This window comes from Perca fluviatilis, chromosome 5 (genome assembly GCF_010015445.1).
Source record: "Perca fluviatilis chromosome 5, GENO_Pfluv_1.0, whole genome shotgun sequence".
Classification (NCBI taxonomy): domain Eukaryota; kingdom Metazoa; phylum Chordata; class Actinopteri; order Perciformes; family Percidae; genus Perca; species Perca fluviatilis.
The window spans coordinates 22493952-22519106 of NC_053116.1; the positions used below are offsets into that span (position 1 = coordinate 22493952).

The 25155-nt window shown below is 39.4% G+C and overlaps 3 protein-coding genes across 7 annotated transcripts in view; 2 read left to right on the plus strand and 1 right to left on the minus strand.

Moving 5' to 3' along the window:
- Window positions 1–1668: 1668 nt before the first annotated feature.
- On the minus strand, window positions 1669–8900 carry LOC120559491 (trophinin associated protein). 3 transcript variants are annotated; one of them, XM_039801209.1, is made up of 14 exons: window positions 8715–8900; window positions 8128–8214; window positions 7441–7678; window positions 6824–7355; window positions 6033–6151; window positions 5414–5465; window positions 4936–5081; window positions 4774–4828; window positions 4595–4671; window positions 4413–4499; window positions 3584–3691; window positions 3190–3469; window positions 2879–3081; window positions 1669–2224 (listed from the first exon to the last, which is right to left on the minus strand). In XM_039801209.1, the coding sequence occupies exons 2-14, from the start codon at window positions 8187–8189 to the stop codon at window positions 2150–2152; spliced, it is 2034 nt and encodes a 677-aa protein (XP_039657143.1). In that variant the 5' UTR covers window positions 8190–8214; window positions 8715–8900; the 3' UTR covers window positions 1669–2149. The 3 variants fall into 3 exon arrangements, with proteins under 3 accessions (XP_039657143.1, XP_039657142.1, XP_039657141.1); XM_039801208.1 differs by lacking the exon at window positions 8715–8900 and adding an exon at window positions 8398–8548 and having other exon boundaries at window positions 4595–4668; XM_039801207.1 differs by lacking the exon at window positions 8715–8900 and adding an exon at window positions 8398–8546.
- On the plus strand, window positions 7505–21595 carry LOC120559492 (differentially expressed in FDCP 6 homolog). 2 transcript variants are annotated; one of them, XM_039801210.1, is made up of 13 exons: window positions 7505–7611; window positions 10214–10560; window positions 12464–12604; window positions 12725–12910; window positions 13921–14148; window positions 14251–14397; window positions 16721–16777; window positions 16902–17010; window positions 17117–17415; window positions 17512–17678; window positions 18117–18315; window positions 19637–19727; window positions 20803–21595. In XM_039801210.1, the coding sequence occupies exons 2-13, from the start codon at window positions 10465–10467 to the stop codon at window positions 20997–20999; spliced, it is 1917 nt and encodes a 638-aa protein (XP_039657144.1). In that variant the 5' UTR covers window positions 7505–7611; window positions 10214–10464; the 3' UTR covers window positions 21000–21595. The 2 variants fall into 2 exon arrangements, with proteins under 2 accessions (XP_039657144.1, XP_039657145.1); XM_039801211.1 differs by lacking the exons at window positions 7505–7611; window positions 16721–16777 and having other exon boundaries at window positions 10274–10560; window positions 20803–20999.
- A 1692-nt stretch (window positions 21596–23287) lies between these two features.
- ppardb (peroxisome proliferator-activated receptor delta b) overlaps window positions 23288–25155 on the plus strand; it is a 7702-nt gene continuing 5834 nt past the window's right edge. For both annotated transcript variants that reach the window (XM_039801190.1, XM_039801191.1), the window contains exon 1: window positions 23288–23675. The gene's annotated coding sequence lies outside the window, so the exon portion shown is untranslated. The remainder of the gene's footprint in view (window positions 23676–25155) is intronic.

Here is a 25155-nt window from a genome sequence, read left to right on the forward strand (position 1 = left end):
CTACGCAGGTGGGTGCCTTGGTGGTGTTGTGTGGCAGTGCCACCTAGTCACCTGGAGTGCATACTACATCGAATTTCACACACTTTTGCGTCACCATATGCACGCAGATCCCCCATAACGCTCGTCTAAACGCAGAATAAAAAGTGATAACGCAACGCCACTTTTGCGTTTTCTCTCCAGATCGTTTCCGTGTAAACATAGCCAAACCGTAGGAAAATATCTGCGTCTTCCCTTCGTGTAAACAGGGCCTAAATCTACATCAGTATCAATATGGTCCCTCGGAACAGGATCGAATGACGCTGATATGTGCACCTTGCAACATGCTCCCATAAAAAGGCTTTAACTCTACATCTGGCCCAGAAGCAATTTGAATAATGCAAGACAACCTGCATATCTCGTTTCATGCAATTAAGATGATCTTTTCCACGTCTTTAAAGCTTTAGTGCGTAACTTTTTGATATTAATAAACGTCTGTTACATTCAAGCCATTGCCAAATGTGTTGCTACAGAGCTAATTAACACAACTCTCTCTGTATTTGTCAGTATGGCTATGATGAAGATTGTGGCGTCTGTAAGAAATAAAAATAATCAGTCAAGCTGGCTTTATGAGGATACAAATCATAGTTGAATAGTATTGTGTGTTTTGTGTGTTTAGTGGAAGAGCACTGTGACAGCTTAGTCCGGCAAAATGAGAAAAGGATACTGTTGTACGTGCAGAAAGCAGCACTGTATGACGGTGGTCAGAGAGCAACAAGAGTGCAGCAACGAAGTTAATATCAGTTTGATATCAGTTTGACCATGAAAATAAGTTACTTCTCAACCTGTGACAGGCAACAGCGGCGCATTGTTCTCTCTGACCATCAGCATAGCTAAAGTCTGTCGAACAACTGATGAAGAGGGCGTGTGCCAAAAGACTGGGACCAGTCTGTGCACTAACCAGGGGACGCCAAGTCTAAACTACGGTACTCCTCCAACTTTTAATAAACAAATCAAAATGCTCTTAGAGACTGATATATGAATTCATGTATAAGCCAAAAAAAATTTAGTCTGATGAGAGTGTGCCTGCTCAACTCGGATCCGTGTACACATTTATGCTCTTATGATTTTACTTAAATAAATACTTGTTAAACTTTTAAGTCCTCTCCTTGTCTACTTAGTGGATTTTTAACACGCACACGTCCGGTGACTTTACCGCGCAGCAGCTGAAGATCTCTTCTGAAGAGTCCACCTGCGTGGAGGTGGGGAGGGGGCGCATGCGCGGTCACGGAAGGCTGGATCATGTGGACGCGCCGACAGTGTGGAATTACTTAGAATTCCTCATTTATTTTCTTCAAAAATTACTTTATTTGAATTACTATCAAACTTGTTGACAATAAATTTTCTGTCGATTGAATACCTGATGAACAGTTTCAGAAATAAACCGGTTAGTCGCTATAGGTGGAGCTCCAAAAACAATGCAACCTACGTTTCACATAATGCAACCATTATCATAATGTCGTCTGACCCCTCCCTACCCACATCTTTCAAACTGTATGCCAACAGTAGGACTGACTTTAGAAAGCTCCTCCAGAAACACAGAAGACATGATATACAACTGTGGGATTTATACAAATGAGTGGGATGCCCCTTTAAATAAGTTCAAAAGCTGAAAAAAAAGTCATACACGGCTAGACAGTAACCCATATCAATTTATTATAAACACTGTACATTTATCATTTTCAATCCAAACAAGAATATTCTGGTGTGATGCTTTGAGCCATCCTAATCTATATATATACTAAAGCTAAAACACTGATGAGTCGTCATTGACCTTTTAAAACATTTTTTTCTCCAACATTTAGGTTTTGATTCAGTGACTTAGAGTGCCTGCAGTGTAAAATACACATTATTTGACAGAAATAACATTTAATTTTAGAAAGCATCTACTGAGGGTGGTCATAAACATTTATAAGTTTAAAAAAAAAAAAAGGTTTTAAAAGTATTATTCTAGCAGCGTTCTTTGGACTTTTATTAAGGCTAGCAACAACAGTGTTGGACAAACAAAATTAGTTCCATTAAAAAAAGTCTCATCAGTACAGAATTAACTTCTCTGAGTAATATCCACTCTGGATATTAACAGTAAAACAAATACAGTACTTGTAGTGCAAAGTCATCTCTCCTGCAGTGGAGAGCTGCGTGGAGATGAAGGGCCGAATGAGAGATTGAAACCAATTGGAACAAATTTCTGGAAAACAAAAACATACAGTAGATAAATATTCATATTAACTTTTATGTCTGTGAATATATACACATAGAATATAATAATACATTTTATTTGTAAAGCACTTTTCCTAAAAGAATCTCAAAGTGCTACAGAAACCACATTAAAACGCATTAAAAACAGAGAAAAAAAAAATACAAGCGATAAAATACGTATGTATTTATATGTATATATATATATATATATATAGAATATGTATGTATATGTTTTAAAGTGTTATGTTCAGTGTTGGATGCCACTGTCCAACTAAATGTGATCACTTGTCGGGTTGTAGCACTGCACTGTTGTATCATACTGTGTTGTAAATTAAAGTAATAGTTCAATAAATTGGGAAATAAGGTAATTTGCTCTCTTGCTTTCCAAGGTGGCAAATACCTTTTATAGGTAGTTTATTTGTGAATACTCAAAATACTCAAAACCTGCTTAGATTTAATGTAGTGTAGTGTGGTTTTAGGGCACAGCATCAATCTGGACCTACAGCATCGCTGTACTGAACTCATTCATTGATGCTCTCAGCTCTGGTTAAAAAAAATAATATTCAAAACTATTATGTCAGTGATTTGATATAGAAATGGTACACATTTTTCTGTACGTGCACACTGTCAGCGGTGTACTCACAAAGGACTCTTCGGAGTGCAGGATGGAGGCCAGCGGGTTCCCACAGCGGGGCTGAAGGGGGAGAAACCCGGGAGCGGCGGGGACAGACCCTGAGGTGTAGGAGGCCACCTCCTCATCCATACGAAGCTCCTCCAGACAAGGAAGACGCTTACGCAGCATCGCCACTGCAAGACTCGGCGCACAAGTCTTCTGTACAATAAGGTCTGTAATAGAAAGTCACACTTCAAAAACATATTCACAATTCAGGAAAATGTTGACTGTACTGTATGTGTAATACTATAGAATGGATTATTATGAGATGTCAGGGTTACCTCTGTGCAGACTCTGAACCGAAGGGTTGGTCTGACAGACTGGCACTGACACAGAGGACATCTCTTCTTGTACTGGCAGCACTGGGCCATGCGGCTCATGGCGCTTCTCAAAACGTGGAGCTCTTAACAAGGTTTTGCCCGTTGAAAAAAAAATGACAGACTCTCTTTGCGGTGCTTGGAAGAACGGCTGTCCTCCCACAATGCTCTGCTCCTCCTTTACCTCCTCCTTCTCGCTGCTGACCCTGCTCGCCTCTGCCTTTTCTTCACAGTGGGATGTAGTCTGGAGGAGTGAGGGAGGACACAAACAGAATACAGTGATTTTTCAGTATATTTTAAATAAATAACGAGAACTGAATTCAATATGGATCTCTGTATGGCTGGAAGATTTGTTTACAGTTGTGGCTTGAACTGGGAGCTGCCCTGCTCGTGTCTCTGGATCTTTGTCAGCCACATTTGTGCTCTGCTCGTCCTCTTGATCATCAAATAATCTCTGGACAATCTCCTGCTCACAAACAAGAAAGTCATATGAACTGTGGTACGGAGCAAAGTATGATTATTTCTAAAAGGCTTCAGATCAAAATGAAAACTACTCTGCATAATGTTAGACATACTCTTGTTTTAGTTATTTCATTAATACAGTAAAAGGGGCGCTTTTAATGTGACAGTGGTGTAGGATCACCGGCACAGACTTATAAAATTTGCAATCCGCTCTACACGTGCAGACTTTGATAATTAATTAATTAACATCTTCAGCATCCAAAAATCTTGGTGAGTTCTGATTACATGAGGTTGTTTTCATGGCAAAAGGCTATTTGCACAAACTCCATACTCTGATTTCAAAACCAACATCAAACATGTTTTTTTTTTTTAACATGTTCAGACCTGCAGAGAGATACATATCCTTTATTTTACTCCCATAACATAAATGGCGCTCAAACATTTCTCTTCCACCAACAGATGGTACAGCTTAATATGAAAACACATTACATTTCTGAAATGCTGCATCCATTAAGTGTATCTACACTGAAAATCAGAAAGTGATCAAGCCTTTGTTGTAGCTGCCTTGAATTGGTTGAAAGAACAATTTTGGCTTCGAGTGTGGCTGAACTTTATTCTGCACATACAGATTATGCATCTCTTTTTGTTTTGTGTTAGACTTTTGAACGGATGTGTGTAAAAGCTTTCTAGGCATGTTATAAAATTGACACGTATCCTGTTCTCACCTCCTGGTGCGGCTGAAGGTTGGCTTTGCAGCTCCGCAGCCCGGGAGTGCCGCTGTACCATGACTGTTGTGTCGACAGGTAACATTTCTGAAAACAGTAGCATGGTGAAATAAGGCACTAACTGTGAGAAACACCACGTACTAAACAGACAGGCCGTGAACATTCAATGCATGTAAACTGACCATAGCGGACATGGGCTGATGCCTGGTGTTGCGGACCCTCTGTGGAGTCCAGTTCTTCTGTGGAGTCTCTTCGACTGCTAGTGAGAATAAAACAGCAGCGTCACGTTGGGATACAGGGACAAAGGATAAGGATGCATTAGGTTTCCTAAGATAACAAGAACAACGATTCTGCATCTTACCTGCTGGTCCTCCGGTCGCCTCTGCACGATTCTTTCTAACCGGCACTCTCTGAGCCTGAGAAGCAACACAGTAAATGAAACTGTGCTTGTGTTTTGAAAGAAATGTAACAAGATTTTTTTTTTAAAAGAGCCAAAGGGAAAACTAATTTGATGTATACATACTGTGTAAATTGAAGTGCCTCTGCCTGATGGACAGACAGAGCTTCGGGGTGTAGACCCCACAGGCCCTCGACCCTTCACTCCCTCGTTCTGCAGGATACTTTGCAGTGCAGCGGGGTCTGGGGAGAACGGCATCGACTTCATTGATCCTGTAAGAAGAGCACAAAGAGAACAGACTCAAGTGACATGCAAAGGTCCCATCGAACTCAGTGCAAGAAAGTGAAAAGGAGTATTACCCAAAATGTCCAACTACTGCTTTCATCTAAAAATAGTTAGCGGCCCAGAAAAATACATAAATGTACCAAGACATAACTTCACAATTCTGTAAATGGTTTGACGCTAAACAACCGTTCATGAAATGAGAAGACGTGACATTTCTAATTTCACCCGGTCGTTGTGATTGGGTTTAACAACTTTTAGATCTACCGTGATCACATACTGTTTATTCAGGTACACATTATGTTTCTAAGCTTGTGCTTACCGGCAGTGGGTCCAGCTTTTTGTCGACTCTTCATGACAGACACTCGCTGGGGCTGCAAACAAGAGAATCACCAGCAATTGGTTATTAAAATACATTTAATAGATTTATAACAAAAAAATGGTGAAAAGTCACGATTCAGACAAAAATAAACATTCAAAACCACAAATAAAAAAACGTCAGTGAAAGTGTAGGGACCAAAGGCATTGTAAAAGAAGGAAGTAGGGCTGGGCGATATGGAGAAAATCAGATATCACGATATTCTTGACCGAATATCTCGATATCGATATTGCGGCGATATTCTAGGGTTGACAAATGGGGCTTTAACAAAATATCTTCACACTTAGATTTTAGATAAATAATCATCAGTAATGTGGACATGATGTCTAAGTGGGGAAAAGGCAAATAATAGAACAGCTAGAACAGTCTGGTAAGTTCAGAAAAGTACATCACTTTACTGTAATGCAACCTTTAAAACCAGGAAAAGACACCACTTATGTCATATTACGATATGAGGATATCCAAAATCTAAGACGATATCTAGTCTCATATCACGATAGCGATATAATATCGATATATTTCCCAGCCCTAGAAGTAAATGAGAATTATAAAACCAACTCACCAGAAAGTTATAGGGTTTGGAGAGTGAATTTGCAGATCTCAGACCTGTGGCACTTACTCCTTCGTTCCGGAGGATACTGAGCAAAGCCGCATGATCAGACTGGAAGCTCTCCCCTTTGTCTGAAATACATACACTGGTTACTGCTATTCACATGGAAACCTAAGTGAGCAATGTAGTTAAAGTCCCAACTAAAAAAAAAGAGAGAGCAGGCAATCATGACAATCCCAAAGATTCTAGCTATCTCATTAATAATAAGCTACACTGGTATTGTTTTACAGGTGAAATACATTCATCTCCATGGAGAAATGCAGTTGTTGCAGCAGTATTAAAAATGTCCAATGAGTGCACTCTAGGTAAAAGCAAACAGATAAATCAAAACCTATATTCAAAAGTATTGTAAGTAGTGTTGCTCCATTTATTTAGCCCCTACTCATTAATAAAGATCAGGTGGACAAAATAATAGAAACACGTGTCAGTATAATGCAATATACAATATACAAAACAGCACCACAAACAACATCCTTCAAAATTACCAAAATGTTGAATCAACACCTCTCAAGACTGAACATTATAACCTTCATGAAGTGTAGGATTTATTACAGGGCTGTTGAATTAGACTGCATTAGTTTTAGTTAGGTGTACCTTATAAACTGGCAACTGAGTGCATAAACACAAATGAGTCTACATAGATTAAAATGCAGGAAGCAAATATATTTGGTTATATTGTGCACAATACAAATGGAAGTGTACTGCTCAAAAGCAATGACAAGGCAACAACACATTTAACTTACCGGTTGAACTTTTGGAAAAATTCCCCTGTGTGGTCAGCTTCATGTTTTGGTTAGCATGGGACATCTTGGCTGGATCTTTGAGACTGAGCAGGCTCATGTTATCCAAACAGGCTTCTGCACTAACAGAAGGCTGTGCAGAAGAAGCAGCGCTGGTCTGATGCATAGCATTATTTGGAATGGATGATAAAGGATTGGACAAAATGGCTGAAGTCCTCAATGTGTTGGAAGGCCCAGACGGTCCTGATAGCTGGGATGTACTTCCTGTAGCCTTTACAATAGACTTCCCTGTACCTTTAGTTGAGTCCATATTGTGGTTTAACAAAGCTGGATGTTTAGTAGGTTTCGCGCTTATGTTTTGGGTTTTTAGACGAGCATTGCATACATTGTTTTCAGGTTGGACAGCATGAGTACCAGTCCTTGATTGTAAAACAGTGGGGGGCTGCTTATTTTCAGTGGCCGTTCTTGAGCTCTTGGGCTGAGACAGGTTGAAAGGTACAGGCCTGGTGCATGGCTTTTTCTTCTTAGTTTTCCCCTGTAGGAAAATTATAAAGCATGATTAATCTGATTAAATAGAAAACATTACATTTAAATCTGCAGGACATGAAGGAAGCACTTACAGCCAGAGGTTTCTCCTCCCACCTACAGTGAGATTTACTGAAGTCGGACGGAGTCGGAAGACAAAGGGACTTTGCAAGCACTGGAAGCCTACTAACACCTGGCCGCACAGGTGCCCTCCTGCCCATTTCAGAGTTTCCTGGATCCAGGTTCTCAATATTCTGGTTGGAAAGGTGAGGTGCAGAGAGGCCTTTGGAAGGCTTTGGGTGCGCTGGCATTTTGTTATGTTCATTCTTTGTTCTGTGTGGAGATAACCAGTCAGTCGCAAAATAATAAATGCAATTAGAGTTACACATTGTTTGATTTTTTTATTTTTATTTTATTGCTATTGCCAATACCAGAGTTTTGGTACCAATACCAAACACATTTCTTGAGAAATATTTAAATTTCTCTCTTGTTTTTTGTTTAACAAAAGAAGCCAACATGTGCAAATGTTAAATGTCTAAATACAAGCAGCCAAACAAAAAATGTTGCCTAAAGAAAAAGCAGCCACACATTTTGATTTAAATAAGAGAACTAACTGATTCAAACAATAAGTAAACAAGATTACAAATATGACAGGACATTCAATGCAAGCTTTTGGTACTTTTTAGTTGCACCCAAAAAAGTACTCAGGTTTTCAAATTAAGCCCTAAAGGTGGGAGAAAACAAAGTGAAAAATGTCTTTAATACTTTATAAACTGGCTTACCTCATGAAGTCACTGCGGATTTTGTTGTGACTTTGCTGACGAAGGACTGGAGAGGAGTCCATGATGATAGCAAGGTGTGAAGAGCAACTATAGGAGCAACAAATGGCAAACATAAATGAGCAACCAAGCTTAAACACTATACGGCTAATAGTAAACTGTGTACAGAGATAGACTAAATACACAAATCATGCACCAGCAGAAACATAAAAAAACAGACTACAATTTATTTCAAAGTTTCAACAATTCACAATTTGACCGCTCCAACGTTACCAAAGATTGGAAGCAAGAAAAACAAGCAAGTTAAGAAAGCTAGAGCTCCATGTAGCCAAATGCCAAGCACAGTAAAAAAATAATAGTATTATTATAAATAATAATAATGGCATTTATTAGCCTGATCAAGTATCTATGCCTGTGCACGTTGCAAACCAACGTGTTGACTAGCCTACATTGAGAAAAGAAGTAGATTAGCGTTAGCTTTGATCCGAGCAGAAGGCTAACGCTAACTTCAGCTGTTTTAATGTCAAATCTTTTCTCGTGAGCATATGCTACATACACACGTAGAGCCGTTTATTACATACGTTACATACTTTAAAATAGAAAAGGGCCTCTGTTACTTTCTTCTGTACTTCCAATAAAGTACTTCTGATACAATTAATTCCAAATAGTTTTCCAGGCGTTATGTGCAGGTTTAAAGATCCCTTGTTATGTCCTTTTTGCTTTTACTCCGCAGTCAGTCAACTTCCTGGACTCGCAGCAGTTTTGTAAAAAGCGGGTTTAGCCATTGGTTGCAACAAGAAACCGTACTAACCAATGACTGCGCGCACTTTGGTGATGACAAAATTGTCGACCAATGAGCAACGGATTTTCATAAACAGCTCCATGGTAACGACGCGAAAGTTGTTTTACCACGTGATTGCTTTTTGCCGCGGCCAAAGACAATTTGCTGTCCAGCCTCTGTGGGACATGTCTTTGGCTAACCAAAACATAAAAGACACACAAGAACATCTCCACAGCGCTGTACGTGACTAGTTAATTTACCGCAAAGGAAGGGACTCTAGGCTCTAGATGGATATATGTGTCGTGACCCCGTTAACGTTAGCTACCTCTCCATTATTTTCATTACTAGCTAGATTATTTATTTGAAATGCTCTCGATAAAAAGTGAGATGTGGCTAGACGTCTAAAGCCAGGCTAATGTTGTCTAGAAGGTAGCCTACATTTACATACATAGCTACATACTGGTAGGTTGTACATCGTTAACAATGTAAAAGACTCACATAAACAATATAGTTAATTTGAATTTATACTTTTTATTGATCCCCAGTGGGAAAATTAAAATTTTTACTGAGCTTTTAACGTTAGCTAAATGAAATGGGCGTTAGCTAGGTAGCTAACGTTATATATGTAGCTAGCTAACGTTTACACACCCGAGCTAGCTAGAGCTAACGTTATCTGCTAATTTAATTAACGTTATAAGCTAATTTATGTGACAGTTAACGCTAGCTAGAGCAAAAGGGATAAGAGAAAACTAGTTAGTTTGTAAATAATACAGCGGTAATAAAATAACTACTAATAAAATCTGTTCTCCACTAAACATGTCTCCTATAGTCCTTTTCCGATTTTCACATTCATATTTAGTAGTACTTGAAAATTCTATACTACGACCAGCCCTTGAAGGCGGCAGAGGTGCAAAGTAGATACTTGAGTAGGCTACAATTATGAGGTATTTGTGCTTTACTTGAGTATTTCTATTTTATACTTTATACCTATCTACATTTATTTGACTTTAGTTGCTCGCTACTTTGCATATTAAGATTTCCTGAGAACACTTATGACATTTCATTTTATTTATAAAACAGTATGCCTTGTGATAACGAGTAGGCTATCCAACAATATAAGTAGATTGTGAAAATGATCTCCACTTCGACCACCTACATACAAGATTAAATTCTGATTACACCTTAACGCATCAGTAATAATACAACTATAATGGTAATATAGTTTAAAACTGTACTAAAATGTACTATGTATCAAGGACTTTAACTTGTAATGAAATATTTTTATATTGTGTTATTTCTACTTTAAAGGATGTGAGTACTTCTTTCACCACTGGAAGGCAGGATCAGATCATGTAGTAAACAATCAGACCCTCCCTCTCCATTAGTGACTATGGACGACCTGCAGGTGTCGCTGCCAGCAGGTTGGTAAAGCCTCATGCCTGCCTGACAGCAGCAACACAGTGTGGGTGTCTGCCTGTCACCCAGGGGCCCTGTGTGAACAGCAGAGGGAAGAAGAAGAGACGTGGAGGAGGAAACCAGAAAGTAACTTTGCTGCAGACATGGACCTGCGGTCTGAGCTGCTCAAGTCCATCTGGTACGGTTTCACAGCCCTGGATCTGGAGAAGAGCGGTAAAGTGTCCAAGTCTCAGCTGAAGGTGAGTGGGGGGTCCTCTACCTGTAAAATTAGACTTTTATTCGTCTTTTTACTCTGCTGCCTCATTTCTTACCTCAATTCATTTCCCATCACGTGGGCTCGCTCTGAGGAGGATGAGGTGAAAATATTTGAAATGCTCAGCAAACAAAATGTCACAAATGCATTTGTTCTTTGGTCTTTGTTACATTTGATTCTGTGCTTCAGGAAATAAGTGTGTACGCAATCTGATAATACTTATCATCCTCAACATTTCCTGTGTTTTTAAATCAAATGCTGTCCAACAAGGAACAAGTTTGTTCTCTATATTTCGATAAAAATGCTTTCACTGCTGAAAGAGGACACAATATGCACCTCTGTCTGGCAAGAGCATGAGAGTACCAGTTTGCTCTCAGTCTTTATATGAATGGGAGCCCTCATCTCCAAGCTGTACTTAACACTGGACCTCCATGTACCAGCTTGTAGTGCAAAGGGTTCTCTGGCACTGGACCTGACCAGAGAACAGCAAGTTGAATAGACATGAGCCTGTGTACGTCAAAAGAACATTGTTACAGTGAGAGCAAGGACAAAGTGGAAACATGTTGGTGATTGTTGTCTCTAGCCACAGGGCGTCAATGAAGCCACTGTATTTTTGTTGATCTCATTGTTATGTCACTTCTTGGTCTTGCTGTGTATCAGACTCCATTTCCAGCCACCTCCACGTTCCTGCGATATGCTGCCTGCCGCTGGCCCACAGCGAGTCAGCCTCATGACTAGGCTTATCCCCCTCATGCACGCAGCCTGTGTACAGGCACCATGTTCTTTAGACGCGCTCAAAGAAAGCAGTTTGCATGCCGTGGCCTCAAAACTGACAGATGTTGTAGTGCACTGGAGACTAGAGACAGGATGTGGTTATGGCTCAACACACGGAGACTGGTTGTCTGATAACATGCAACAGATCTCTTAAGACATTGCATGCTCACATTTGAAGACATGTATTGCAGTGAATGTACTACTAGTAGTAGTACACTGATTACATATAGTAGTTTATGTAACTTATAATTTACTTTAAAGAACAAACAAAAAACATATAACCTACAAATCTTCTGAATTGTTTTCATCTTTTATTTTGTATTGCCTATTGTCACATTTTTTATTCATATTATATTCACCTTTCTATTTTCATGCACATTTTTCAATCTTATAACTATATTTTTTAACAAGTCTCCCATTGTTTTACAATTTGTATTTTTAGTTTGTCAGTCACCTGTAAAGCACTTCGAGCTCCACTGAATGTATGAAAACTGCTGCACAAATTTAGATTTTATTGGTTTTAAACCAAATAAAAAGGTTATTTTTTGCAGTTCAAACATTGGGTCTTAAAATGTTTGCCATGCAGTACGTAGAGGTGATGAAATTAATCAAATAATCGATGCATCGAATTGTGGACATGGACAATGCTGCATCGATAATTGGCAGGCTCATAATCGATTATTTCTGTTTACAATTTAGTGTAGGCCTAACAACATTTCTGTTTACATATTCTGTTATGTTTTGCACATTCAGGAAGTGCCATGTGCTCAGTGCTGTAGTTTTGAATTAAAAGCTATGAATTAAATATCCTATATGGCTTTAATAGTAAAATGTATTTGACGCATCGTGATGCATCGAGATATCAAATTGAATTGAATCGCTGACATGATAATCGTAATCGAATCAAATCGGGAGATCAGTGAAGATTCACACCTCTAGCAGTACGTTGACCTCTTACACGCACATTTCTTTATATATATTTTCACACTAATGTATGTGCAGAAAGGTACAAATTTCAGTTCCCTAAAGATCAAAATGAATTTTTCTCTGAATGTGTTATTTATTTATTTTATTAATTTATTAATATTTCCGTCCTGTACGTTGTGATTTTTCAGGTGCTGTCCCACAACCTGTGTACAGTCTTGTCTATCCCACATGACCCAGTTGCTTTGGAGGAGCACTTCAGGGATGATGATGATGGTCCAGTTTCCAGTCAGGGTTATATGCCTTACCTCAACAAATACATCCTGGACAAGGTGATACAACTCAATTATAACATAATAATATATAACATGCTCTTTTTGTTTTGTCAAATTCTAATGTGTAGGCAAGGATGCTGTTAAAGTTTTTTCAATCTCTGCATTTTGTTATTGTAGGTTATTGAAGGCTCTTTTATTAAGGAAAACGTAGATGAGCTCTGTTGGACGCTTACAGCAAAGAAAAACTACCAGACGGACAAAACCAGCAGTACTGTTCTGCCAGAGAAGGATGCTTTTCGGCTTTGGTGCCTTTTTAATTTTCTCTCTGAAGACAAGTACCCTTTGGTTATGGTCCCTGACGAGGTAGGTTCAACTAGAATATATTTAGATTTAAAGGAATTTCTTCACACTCACTCATTACAATTTCTATCACAAAAAAACTTTATAACTTTAAAATATTTATATGGGGACTGTAAAAAGCATTTGCTATTGTAAGATTATATAAGCAAACAAATATGCACATCTTGAATCAAAGTTGATAATGGCCGTGTGTAATGATAGTGACACTTGTTTCTAAATTTAGCCACATGGATATTTTTAAGTTATAATGCTCTGGTTGTTGAGTACAGTTCAGAGACTATAGTCAGTAATCTGTGAACTAAAAGTGGTGGTGGATCTACAACCACTTAATACACCCTGCCTGAAACCTTGTTTCTTGCCATTATGGAACGCTGTGCTCTTTTCATGCATCAGTGTGGGCTTGTTTCTCACTTGCAAACTCGGTTTGGTTTCCTGTTGTGTGTTTTTCAGAGTTGCTGCCAAGAGAAAGCCCTACATTTCAAAGACTAGTCTCTGTCATGCTGGGTTTAAGAAAACATTATCCAGTTTTATTTCAGTATGTGCTTCACACACACCAACCGCTGTACGAAGAAATCTGTGGTGTAATTAGTACTACAGTGTCGTAAATACTGTTACTGAGGTATATTTAATTAAGAAGTAACATAAATAAAAGTTACTCTTGAGAAAGGACATTGTTGGATGTGATCTTTACTGTGGTGTTGTGTTGAAAATTATAAACTACTAAAAAAAAAGTACAAAAATAAAGTAAAACCAGACTGCTCTAATCCTATCTGCCAATCAACCATTTATTGTGATTAGCTCCCCAACTGTAGTGAAGTAAAAAAAACTTTAGAGAAAAGTCACTAAAATAAGTTCAAGTACAAAAACACTCCAAAAAACAGGTACTTGATTATAGTTGAATAAATAATGACCTAGAAACTTCTTCCCCTGAGTATAATGCAGCAAAGACAGATCATTAAAATGTGCCACATTAGTTCTCACTCTCAAGACCTTTGGTTTCTTTTCCTCTTCAGGTGGAGTACCTCCTAAAGAAGATATGTATGGGTATGAGTATTGAGTTCAACTGTGTTGAATTAGAGGACTTCTTCTCCCAAGACTCAGTGCAGCAGAGCGGCATTACTGTTTGGGTTTTTCTGGCGATGATGAACTCGGGAAAGATAACCAGAGGAATTGAAAAGAGCATAATCAGCATGGCTATAGAGGAAGTATACAGGGAGATAGTTGGTGATGTCCTCAAAGAGGTAGGGGACCCATCTGCGACCAGAGGTATGTGTTTGGGTTTCTGACATTCTTCGCATTGTGTTGGTGACAGTATATGTGTGTGTCGGTCGGGGTGTATGCAGGGTTATCTGTGGAAGAAAGGCCAGCTGAGGAGAAACTGGAAGGAACGCTGGTTCACCTTAAGGCCGAGCAACTTGTCCTACTACACCGGGGAGGACCGCAAGGACTGCCAGGGCAACATAGTTCTGGACGGGAACTGCTGTGTTGAGGTAAACAGCTGGAGATGATCGTCTTTCAAAGCTAAACACTGTTAACACTGGAAAGAACTGTGTATTCATTGTCAGTTTATCCAGAAAGAAAATACTGCTCATCTGCTTTCATTTGTACATTTGAGTCCAAATATCATTCTTTAAGCTAGAGGTATCAAACCTAGGTGTTGGGACTCCTCCCAAGGTGTCGCAAGATGGTTAACAGATTTTTTTGTTTTTTCTTGTGAATTACTGGCCAATGTCCAAAGAAAGCATTCAAATTAAACACTTGCTGAATTGCTCAAAATCCGGAGTCATGTGCAACAAGCTACGAGGAGTCGCCTGTACAAAAATGATTGGGATGGGGAGGAGGGCAGACATTTTTTTGTTTTGTTTTAAAGCAAACCAGTGTTATTTTAATTTGGACCCTTTCCTTGACTAAAGGCTTTTCAGTTTGATCCGTACCAAAATTACAGCTATGAAAACTCCCCTGAACCACGGTCTGGACCAAACAGCCGGTCCAATGAAAAGAGGGGGGTCTCGGTCCAGATCAAATTGAATCATAGTTCGGTTCATTTATAGTGTGATATTTTTTTGATTGTTTGGACTTTCAGACCGATTACAGGTAGAAAAACAACCAGAAAAGGGAAAAACAAGGCAACAAAATAACAACGCAATAAAATAAGCTGTAGGAGCACATGGGGAGAGGAGGAGACCAAATGCTTAACCCGTGTGTTGTCTTTGGGTCAAATTTGACCCATTGTCTAAATGTCTATATCAGAAATATGGGTTTCTTTTTAACTCCCTAATTTTGATTACCCAAAAATAAAATGGATGATTCCATACAATGCACTTCGTTAAGTACAACACAAATCTATACTTTCATTGAATTTTGTGTTTTTTTAAAAATTTTTAGCATTTGAAAAAAAATTGAAATTTTTCAAAACAGTATCTCGACTGAACGTTGACATATGCCATTATGTGATTATCTTTCCTTTAATATTAGTCAAAAAAATTCATAATTTCTGCTTTTTAACTCAAGAATAAGGTATAATTTCCTATAAATTTGGTTTATTGACCATGAATTCCAAAAAATAAGTGTAAATCTAGTAATGAGTTGGTGTTAGTGGTGTTTATACATGGTAGTGAAAGGAAGCGTTAAACGTCAAAGTGCCAAAAACATTGAAAAAAGTGCCAAAAGAGACAAAAACGTTAGAAAAAGTGATTTCCAGTTTTGACCCGGGAGGACGATGCTTGGTCGAATGGAAGACAACACAAGGGGTTAACTGACATTTAGTCTGACATCTTTATAAAGAGTTAGTTAGAAAAAACTCACAAAAATTCCGACACTGAAAGTGTACAAAGAATTTAGGATGATGTATCCAATTTAAACCTTAGTAAAGAGCTCCATTGATTTAGTGTTGCACTTCTATAACAATGTCCTATTAAAAAACAAATTAAAAAACAAATTACAAAAAAGTAAAAATCAATGCAACCAGAGAGTGTGTCATGGTAGTAGTGGCTAGCCGCACAGATCTGGTAACCTCACCTCTTCAGCTCCAACCATTTGTCAGATTTCAGGCAGTTCCCTCTGGATCCACAAAAGGCTTTAGACATCTATTTTCACATATGCAGTAGTACTCCCCAAGACCTGTTACGCTTTAACATGTTTACTTTTGTTTTTTACTACACAGTTTACTCACAATATACACAACTTTCTTTGTTCTGCTTTCTGTTAAAATGCATAGTGCAGTGTTACTAATCACTTCAGCCCCCCCCCCTCAAATTTATAAAATACACAATAGGAGCGCCCAGATAGCTCAGTTGGTAGAGCGGGCACCCACGTATAGAGGTTTACTCCTTGACGCAGTGGGCCTGGGTTTGACTCCGACCTGCGGTCCTTTGCTGCATGTCATTACCCCTTCTCTCTCCCCTTTCATGTCTTCAGCTGTCCTGTCAATTAAAGGCCTAAAAATGCCCCAAAAATAATCTTTAAAAAAACAGGTGGAAATTAAATGTTGCTTTGGTTTAGATTTCCTCACAAATCTCACACAGCTCAAGTGAACTGAACTCTATATTAGTGTGCCAGCCTCGCTCTCATGAATGACCCATTCTGAAACTGAAGCCTCCAATCGAGCGATTGTTACCTGGGCTTTTGACATGAGCACAGGGTCAATTATTAGCTCATCAATGCCACACAGTACCACACAATACCACACCGAGTAATGACAAAGAAAAATCTGGTCAAGTTCTGTTATTGTTTTCAGCAAGAGCACTACACACTGCAACATGTGTTACTCTAAAGGAAAACAAGCAATCATTCTAAAATCATGCTTTATTATAGGAAGTAGACGATCAAATATTGTTTGGCTCAAAATGGATCAAAAACGTCTTTAACCCTGTGAGTTCACCATTTTTTTTTCTCCTCACCACTGTTTATTTGAGAAATGGTCACAACAAATGTAATAACAGAAGTGAAGGAGGGATATGTATTCATTAAAATGAATGTTTTCCTCGTTGAACAGGTGCTACCAGACCGGGATGGGAAGAGGTGCATGTTTTGTCTGAAAACCCTCTCCAAGACTTATGAGATGAGCGCCTCAGACACCAAACAGAGACAGGAGTGGACTACAGGTCAGAAGAGACTCACAGTGATTGAAATTAATCACTACTTAAGTCATGGATCGATCTTAAAAGCTTCATTTTCATATGAAGACTTTAAACACTGTCTTCTTCACAGCCATTCAAACAGCTATCAGGCTGCATGTGGAGGGCAAAACGTCCCTCCACAAAGATTTGAAGATGAAGCGTCGCGAACAGCGGGAGCAGCGGGAGAAGAGACAGCAGGCCAAGGAGGAGGAGCTGCACAGGCTGCGGGCCCTGCAGGAGGAACGGGAGCGTAAGCTGGCGGAGTTGGATCTTCTGAAGGAGGCGCAAAAGCAGGCTCAGGCCCTCCTGGAGCAGGACGAGCAGAGGAGACGTCAGCAGCATGAACAGCTCCAGCGGGCCCTGGAGGTCCAGCTGCGAGAGGCTGAGGAGGTGAGTGTGGAGGCAAAAAAATAAAACGGAAGAAAAGAGTTTGAATTCAGAAGCAAAAAGATTTGAGCGTTGATTCCTTCTTGCTTCTTGCTCAAGGCTCGGGTCAGCATGCAGGCAGAGATGGCTCTAAAAGAGGAGGAGGCAGAGAGGCAGAGGAAGAGGATCCAGGAGCTGGAGGAGATGCAGAAGCGTTTAGAGGAGGCGCTGCAGCAGGAGATCAAAGCCAGACGAGATGAGGAGGCCTTCCGCTACGCTCAAGCAGGGTAGAGTGTTATGTTAGAGACATATGCACATTCACAGCACAATAAGAATGAATTTGTTTTGGTTAAGAGCTTGCAAACATGAATCTTTTAGCTGGAAGAAGGAAGGTGCTCTTGTGTGCTGACAGCAGATATTAAACTCAGCTGTTGAAAGGTTCATGTTGCGTTATGTTCCTGAGGAAGTTGAGCTACCAACAGAGGAAGTTGTTAAACGCTGTCTTCAGTCAGATCTATTGTGTCGCCGTTTCTGTGCTCTCTACGTAAAAGTTTCTGATGAATTGAGCTCATTAATCTGCAAACAGCTCGCATTATGCTCTGTGCATCTTTGCTCACTGTGATGTCTGAAATATTATAGACATATTTGATCCTCTTAAACAGTAAGAAGTCAATCATACATTTTTAAATGAAAATGCTATTGTTTGTGTTCTCTGTGGTGTCCAGGTTACTGGCAGAGGAAGAGGAGAAAATGAAGGCCCTGATGAGACTGCAGGAGGAACAGGAGGAGTACATCCTGAAGACACAGAGAGAGAAGCAGGAGCTGAAACAGGAAATGGAGGCCAAGTCCCGGTCTCTGGACGAGGCGCAAAGGCAGCTGGAGGAGGTCCGCGCCAACCGGCACAGGGTTGACCAGGATGTAGTGGTAAGAACCAATAAATACAGACCTCACAGTTAAATGAGAAAACAATCATCAAATCATCAAAACTACATTTAACTGAGTCCAAGCTATTGATCTCTTTGAGGAAATGTTGCTTGTTGGGGATCTAGTGTGATAGTGCTGCTGTTTCGGCTTAAATTTTATGTTGCACACCTGTTAGTTAGATTTCAAGCCTATACTACTTGTATTAATTCAATACATTTTATTTATTAATTTGTGTTCATTTAACCAGGTAAGAGCCTGTTGAGATTTAAATCTCATTTACAAGGATGACAGAGCCAAGACGACGCCATCTACATGTAGTTTCAGACAGGGCAACACATTACAATATGCAGTATAACACAGACAGCTTTTATGGTCTGTCCTTTAAAACAGTTCAGTGATTTTAAAGTCCAAACAGCAGTGCAGTGTCAAACAACCGAGTCTAACTGGTTCACTTATGCCTCCTATCTATTTACCGAGGCTTACTCTGTCCTTTGGAGACTTTGTGTGACTTATTAATTTTTTGGTTTATTTTTTCATTTAATGGTATCACTAGTACATTGTGGGGTGTTATTTCTGCTTTGCTAATCTCCCTAAAGAGAGCCAGTATAGAACATGTCTCTATATTGTAATAGTCAATATTTTTTCTTTAAAGGTGCCATGACATGGTGCTCTTTGGATGCTTTTATATAGACCTTAGTGGTCCCCTAATACTGTATCTGAAGTCTCTTTCCCAAAATTCAGCCTTGGTGCAGAATTACAGCCACTAGAGCCAGTCCCACAATGAGCTTTCCTTAGGATGTGCCATTTCTGTGTCTGTAGCTACTGAAGAGGAGAGAGGGGGGCAAGGTGGAGGGGGGGGGGGGGGCCTTGACCAACTTTGCTCGTTTGAAAGCCATGATGTCTCTCTCGCGGGGGTGGGCCAAATTCTCGCGGGGCGCAAAGCAGAGAAAGGGGAGGTAACCTTGCTCCTTATGACCTCATAAGGAGAAGATTCCAGATGGGCCCATCTGAGCTTTCATTTTCTCAAAGGCAGAGCAGGATACCCAGGGCTCGGTTTACACCTATCACCATTTCTAGCCACTGGGGGAACATAGGCAGGCTGGGGGAACGCATATTAATGTTAAAAAAACTCATAAAGTGAAATGCCATGGGACCTTTAATGTGAAAGAACTTTGTAACCTCTTATTACTTATATACTTAGATACTTATTACTGATATTTATATTACTTGTAGTTGGTGGTATTGCTAACAGAAGTTGATGTCTTTATTGCTTGTAGGTATCGGGCATTCATTTTAATGAGCTGCTATTTATCTCTGACAGGCTGCACAGCGGAAACTTCGCCAGGCGAGCACCAATGTCAAACACTGGAACGTCCAGATGAACAGACTGATGCGACCAATCGGACCAGGCGGTACGTGACCCATCTGCATGATGAGACGGTGCATTGTGTGACATGAGAAAAACGTGTAGCTTTAAAAGAGCTTTTTTTTCTACTTTTACACCAGCCGAGGAAGGGCAACACTTTGACATTAGGCACTTTTCACGGAATACATTCTGGCATGTCACAGTAGGAAAAGCACAAAACAATAATACAATTATTAAATTAATAATACAATTTATTATAGCTGAATTCCATTTAGCTGCTTCAGTTGCATACTGGCTCTCTGTCACACTGTCATGGCTTACTGGGAAACTTGAATAGAAAGGAGCCACCGTTAATGTTATTAGTAACAGCCCGATTAGCCCGATTTCCATCCAAATGACAACAAATTGTAATCAAATTGACGGAAAATAAGCAAAAGATAATGCGAAATAATACTTGTTTGCATTCAAATATTAGAAGTTGAGCACATCAAGATAAACAGCCGATTATCCCGACGGGTGCCATTATATCATGGCAGAAGGGCGCAACAAGATGACGTCATTAAAAGAGCGCCAGTCAAACCTCAACTGGCGGAAAACATGATGGAAATATGAAATTTCTGTTTGTTTTATGTATTCATTTGAGGAACATTATACTCTTCTCATCGCTCTACACAGATCTGATGTTTTCAGTGTTTCCATACAGCTGTTTTAATGTGAAACACAGGTTGTTTGATAACAAAACGTTACCTCAGTAACTTCATATTATGTGGTGACAAGTGTGTATTTTAAATAATCATTTATGTTTATTGCTACATCATCATTTGAATTATTTCCCCAGAGCGTACTGTAGATTTTTAAATGCCAGCGCTAAATGCGGTCGCTGTGGTTGGGTTGACATTTAACATTGCCTCATGTAAAGAGTTGTGCGACACCATTTTCTTAGATCAGAGATCGTATGTGAATAAATAAATGGTCATCATATTTCATAGCCTGTTCTGTAAATATACTTCCTGAAATTCCTTCTCTATTTCAGCATCCGTTTACAATGTATGATTTCACTTGCCTGCTCTAAACGTTCACTCACTTCATTTTCTGAAGTATTGTGTTTGTGCTGTTTTTAGAGAAGAGACCATCGTTGGGAAGCTCCTTCTCAAGCTTCCAGATCCCGACACAGAGAGATCCCGGGCTGCGTCTCAGAAGGAGATCAGGATCAGAGGATCAGGATGAGGAGAGCAAAGAGAATGTTGACACCAGAGCTGGATGTGATTTAGAGAAACGGCACTCCCATGCCTCTAATGGAGACATGGACATCCCCTGAAAACGTGAATCAGACAGACAGGCTGTGTAGGTCACTTCTGGTCAGGTTTTCTGACAGGAAGGGCAAGAGATGAAAAGAGTGGAACATCTACACTTAAAACTGAATTTACTACCAAAAGTACTACCATTTCTGTTAAATGTTGAATTTACTGACCTCATTTCACAGAAACAGTTTAAAACATTTGCATTTGCAGAATCAACTAATGCTTTGACTGCCTGTGTGAGGCCTGTTGTGGACATAAACGATACCTCAGTGCAAAGGAAATGAGCTGTAAGCAAGATCCTGGAAGTACGAAGTAAGTTGTGATGTTTAAAGGCAAATACTTACATACAATGCAAGGGAGCTTATTTGTTTAGCTCTGTAATATAGCCACATAACAATGTTTCATTTTAACATATGTATTTTTGGGGGTGGAGGGTGGCTTGACTTTTTTACATAAAAGTTGGTTAAGTATTAGAGTTTACCGCAATTTTATTGGAAGAGTATCACTCATTATCAACAGGAAAGAGAGGGAGGGAGAGAAACTCTCATTGAACTTCCGGTTTCTATTGTCAGTTAACATAACAGTTGTAAATAAAGAGTGAATTAATGCCTGATTTCTGCCTGTATCTTTACTGTGTTAGATTATGTGCAGCATGCGATTCAAAGAAATTATTATCTTTGCTGTCAATAAAATCTAAATTTATACTTTACACAATAAATATCTTAAATACTGTTCAAATAAGTTATAAAATTGGTGACATTTTAATTACAAAGACCACACAAAAGTTGAAACCCATTCTGCTGAATTTGCAAACAGCACATCCGCTCGAGTTTGAATTTGAGTCCACGTCATTTTTTCAGCGTTGAAACCATAAACTGTATGGTTGAAATGTGTCATCGCTGACTAATTTGACGCCCCTGACTGATAAAGCCATCGGCTCATATTACTAAACAGAGACATCCACTGACGCATGGAGCAAACTACATGTCTACAGGGCTGAATTGATTTTTTTATAATCCATCATTGTTTTAAATAAAATGTCAATGTCTACTTACTTGAAGTCTTATAGTTGTATCTATCAGTGTTAACAGAGGTTGTTTTTTGGTCTATTTTTTGTGTATTTGTGTATTTCAGTGTGTGTATGTGTATTTCAGAAAGTTTTAGACTTACAGTAACAAGTACAAAATACATAAATATTAACAATACATACTTAAAAAATAAATAGTTATAGTACAATAATGAATTTTATTTTAATTGTATTTATTGGCAGGAATGAGTTATACTTATAGGTGATTGACATTTGATATTTGTTTCAGTTAAGCTATATCCTGGTAACAGAATTACAAAACAGCAAATGAGTCCAGACTGTTCTTACGTTTCTTGTGGAAATGATATGCTCAATTTAGCAGCAGCTTCTAAATCCATGTCATTATGAATGCAGAAAGTAAATTTCAATGTATAAACCATGGCTGGGTGGTGGGGCTGAGAGCAAAAATGAGCATTTATGAGCTGCATTTATTCCTATGCATGGATTGTTGTGTGATGATTAGATTGACAACAAACTAATTTAGGAATATGCATGGTGAAATATTAATAGTATAATAATAATAATAATAGTCTAAAAACAGGGATTTGGGCACAGAGTTTCTTTTCATTACAGGCAGTTTGTTACCAGGTTTTAGTAATAACATTTTAGTACAATGTTATCATAACCGAGCAACAGAAATAAAACCCAAGTTGTAATAAACCATAGTTATTTCTTTATGGTTAATATTTTAATAGTATCTACTGCCGACAAAGTTTCAATTAAAAATATTTATATTATGCTGCACAGTGAACCAGAGGCTCTTGCTTGAGGGGCCCTATGGGTCTGGGGCACTGTCTTGCTTTGCCTGGTAGATATGTAAAATTTGGCAAGAAAAAATATTAGATAAATAACTGTTGCTTCTAATATGTGTTTTGTCATGCAATCCAATTCTATATAGATTAGTTTATTTATTTAGACCAAAATCACAAATTTGCCCTAAAGGGTTTATTTCTGCAGATATGATCAAAGCCACCTAAATCTGTTTTGTATCAGTGCAGATTCCAAATAAATGCCCCATGTTATAACAGAAACAACAGTGCGTAATACAGAGACCTTGACAGCTTGAGAAAGTTGTTTGCTGGATTCAGCCTGGCGTGTGTGTGTGTGTGTGTGTGTGTGTGTGTGTGTGTGTGTGTGTGTGTGTGTGTGTGTGTGTGTGTGTGTGTGTGTGTGTGTGTGTGTGTGTGTGTGTGTGTGTGTGTGTGTGTGTGTGTGTCCTGGCATGTGACGACGATGGAGGAGGAGGAGAGCAAAGCAAAGCAAAGCTAGGAACAACAAGGAGAGCCGGGGAGGGATTAGCAGTTCACTATGCTTATCTGCATGTGATATGTTAGCGACCGAATGTGTCCAAACGTTTTTTCTTTTCTCTTGAGCTCAGCGATTTGTCAGCTACTTGAAGCCTTAGTCACTTAAAGTTTATGTTAGTAGCAGCAGTCTGACGTTAGCCCCTGCTGCTAGCTAACTCCTGCTGGTGACTTCTAACAACTTGTCAACAGCCGATCGATACTGGACAGGACTTGGGACTGTTTTCTCTACCTGTTTTTTGGCCTATTGGCAATTTCTCGTAGCGTAAACATCTTCTAAACCAGCAGCACTATTGGGAGAGGTAAGCTAACTTGGCAAACCAGCTAACGTTATTTAAAGGCACACTCGGGAATGTGGGTCAACCACGCTAACAGCTAGTGGTATTCAGCATTCAAGGTTAGTAGCTAACTAGCTAGCTAAGTTAGCTAGCTGTGCCGACTCTCTTCGACGGCCGACTAATATTGTTTCACTTTGAGTAAAAAAGTTTGACGGTTGCCATGTTTAAAATTTCGCCGTCGTTTCATTTCTCAAATGCTTGTATCCAGTCATAGTCCTGTCAGTGACTTACACAATTCACTGTAATGTGGCAGATATTTTCCGAGAACCAGTGTGACAGGTTGTCTGCTGGACGACAAGCCTCAACAGTCCCAATCTGAGGTGTTGTGTTCCCTAAACGTTATGAAAACAAAGCTTAGACTTTGTCCCGCTTTGGGCCATCATTTAATGACAACATTCGTGCGGAAAACATTAATACATCTGTAATAAGTAGATTCCGTGGATGTCAGGGCACAGCTACGTACATGGACGGATTAATCCACTAGGGGGCCGGGGGCAAATATTTAACCCCCACCCCCAAAGCCCTCAGCCCTACCGCCCTCCACCAGCGAACAACACTGGTCAGTGTGTACATAGTGCATGCACCCTGTCCCCTTAAAGCACCCACCAAGTACACTGTGCACCCTACCTTGGAACTGAGGCAAACAATAATACAGATGTCTCCCAGCTCCAATAGAGACAAAGTTAGCTTTTTAAGATAGTGGAGAACAGACTGGAATGTTTAGGACACTTTAATGTCAGTCCAAAAGCTGTGATTGGCGGAGGACTCTTAAGTTGTGGGCCCTCTATGTTCATGGAAATTGGGCCCATATTTGTGTCCAGGCCTGTGTTTTTTTTCCTCATAGAAATTAATTAGAAGGGGTTCCTTTAAAGTATCTGGGTGTGTTTTGCTAATCATTGAGCTGGACTGCTTTGTCGATATTGCAATTGCGCTATAATTTCTGATAGTGGAGGGAATGATAACGTTTACATCATTTTTCTCATTGTCATTGAAAAACATGTTTGATTATGGTGTGATGTTTGTGGGGATTTGTACCAAACAAAGATGTTTTCTTAAGTCTGTAGAATATGATTTGTAGGCCAGGACAGTATTTTGACACAAGTCCTGCCTTTTAAAAAATGCAGCCACATTGCGATTTAGATAAAATTTCAATTCTCAATTATTCTTTACAAAAAATGTACGTATGATAGGGGATTTTATGCATATCACCCACCACTATTGAGGTGTTGCACATTTATCTTCATACAAAATTGGGGTGTTAATGGTCTGAGGCCCCTTCTTGTTTGTTTCACCTGCCTAGTGGGTAATCCAGGCATGCCTACACAGCGTGTGTATATCATGGCATGAGCCTATTACTATCAGAGACATTCCCTGGCTGCTCAAACACAGCCCGTAGTAATGTTGACTGACTAGGGAAAGGACACCTAAATAAACACACTGTCAA

Bases quoted from the DNA above. Each gene is read 5' to 3' on its own strand.
- LOC120559491 (XM_039801207.1), bottom strand. From the start codon at position 8,510: ATGCCATTATTATTATTTATAATAATACTATTATTTTTTTACTGTGCT. The intron at 4,500-4,594 runs GTCAGTTTACAT...TACTGTTTTCAG, and splicing joins ATCAGCCCATGTCCGCTATG to AAATGTTACCTGTCGACACA. The intron at 3,692-4,412 runs GTGAGAACAGGA...GTTTGTGAGCAG, and splicing joins ACCTTCAGCCGCACCAGGAG to GAGATTGTCCAGAGATTATT.
- LOC120559492 (XM_039801210.1), top strand. From the start codon at position 10,465: ATGGACCTGCGGTCTGAGCTGCTCAAGTCCATCTGGTACGGTTTCACA. The intron at 12,605-12,724 runs GTGATACAACTC...TTGTTATTGTAG, and splicing joins ACAAATACATCCTGGACAAG to GTTATTGAAGGCTCTTTTAT. The intron at 18,316-19,636 runs GTAAGAACCAAT...TATCTCTGACAG, and splicing joins GGGTTGACCAGGATGTAGTG to GCTGCACAGCGGAAACTTCG.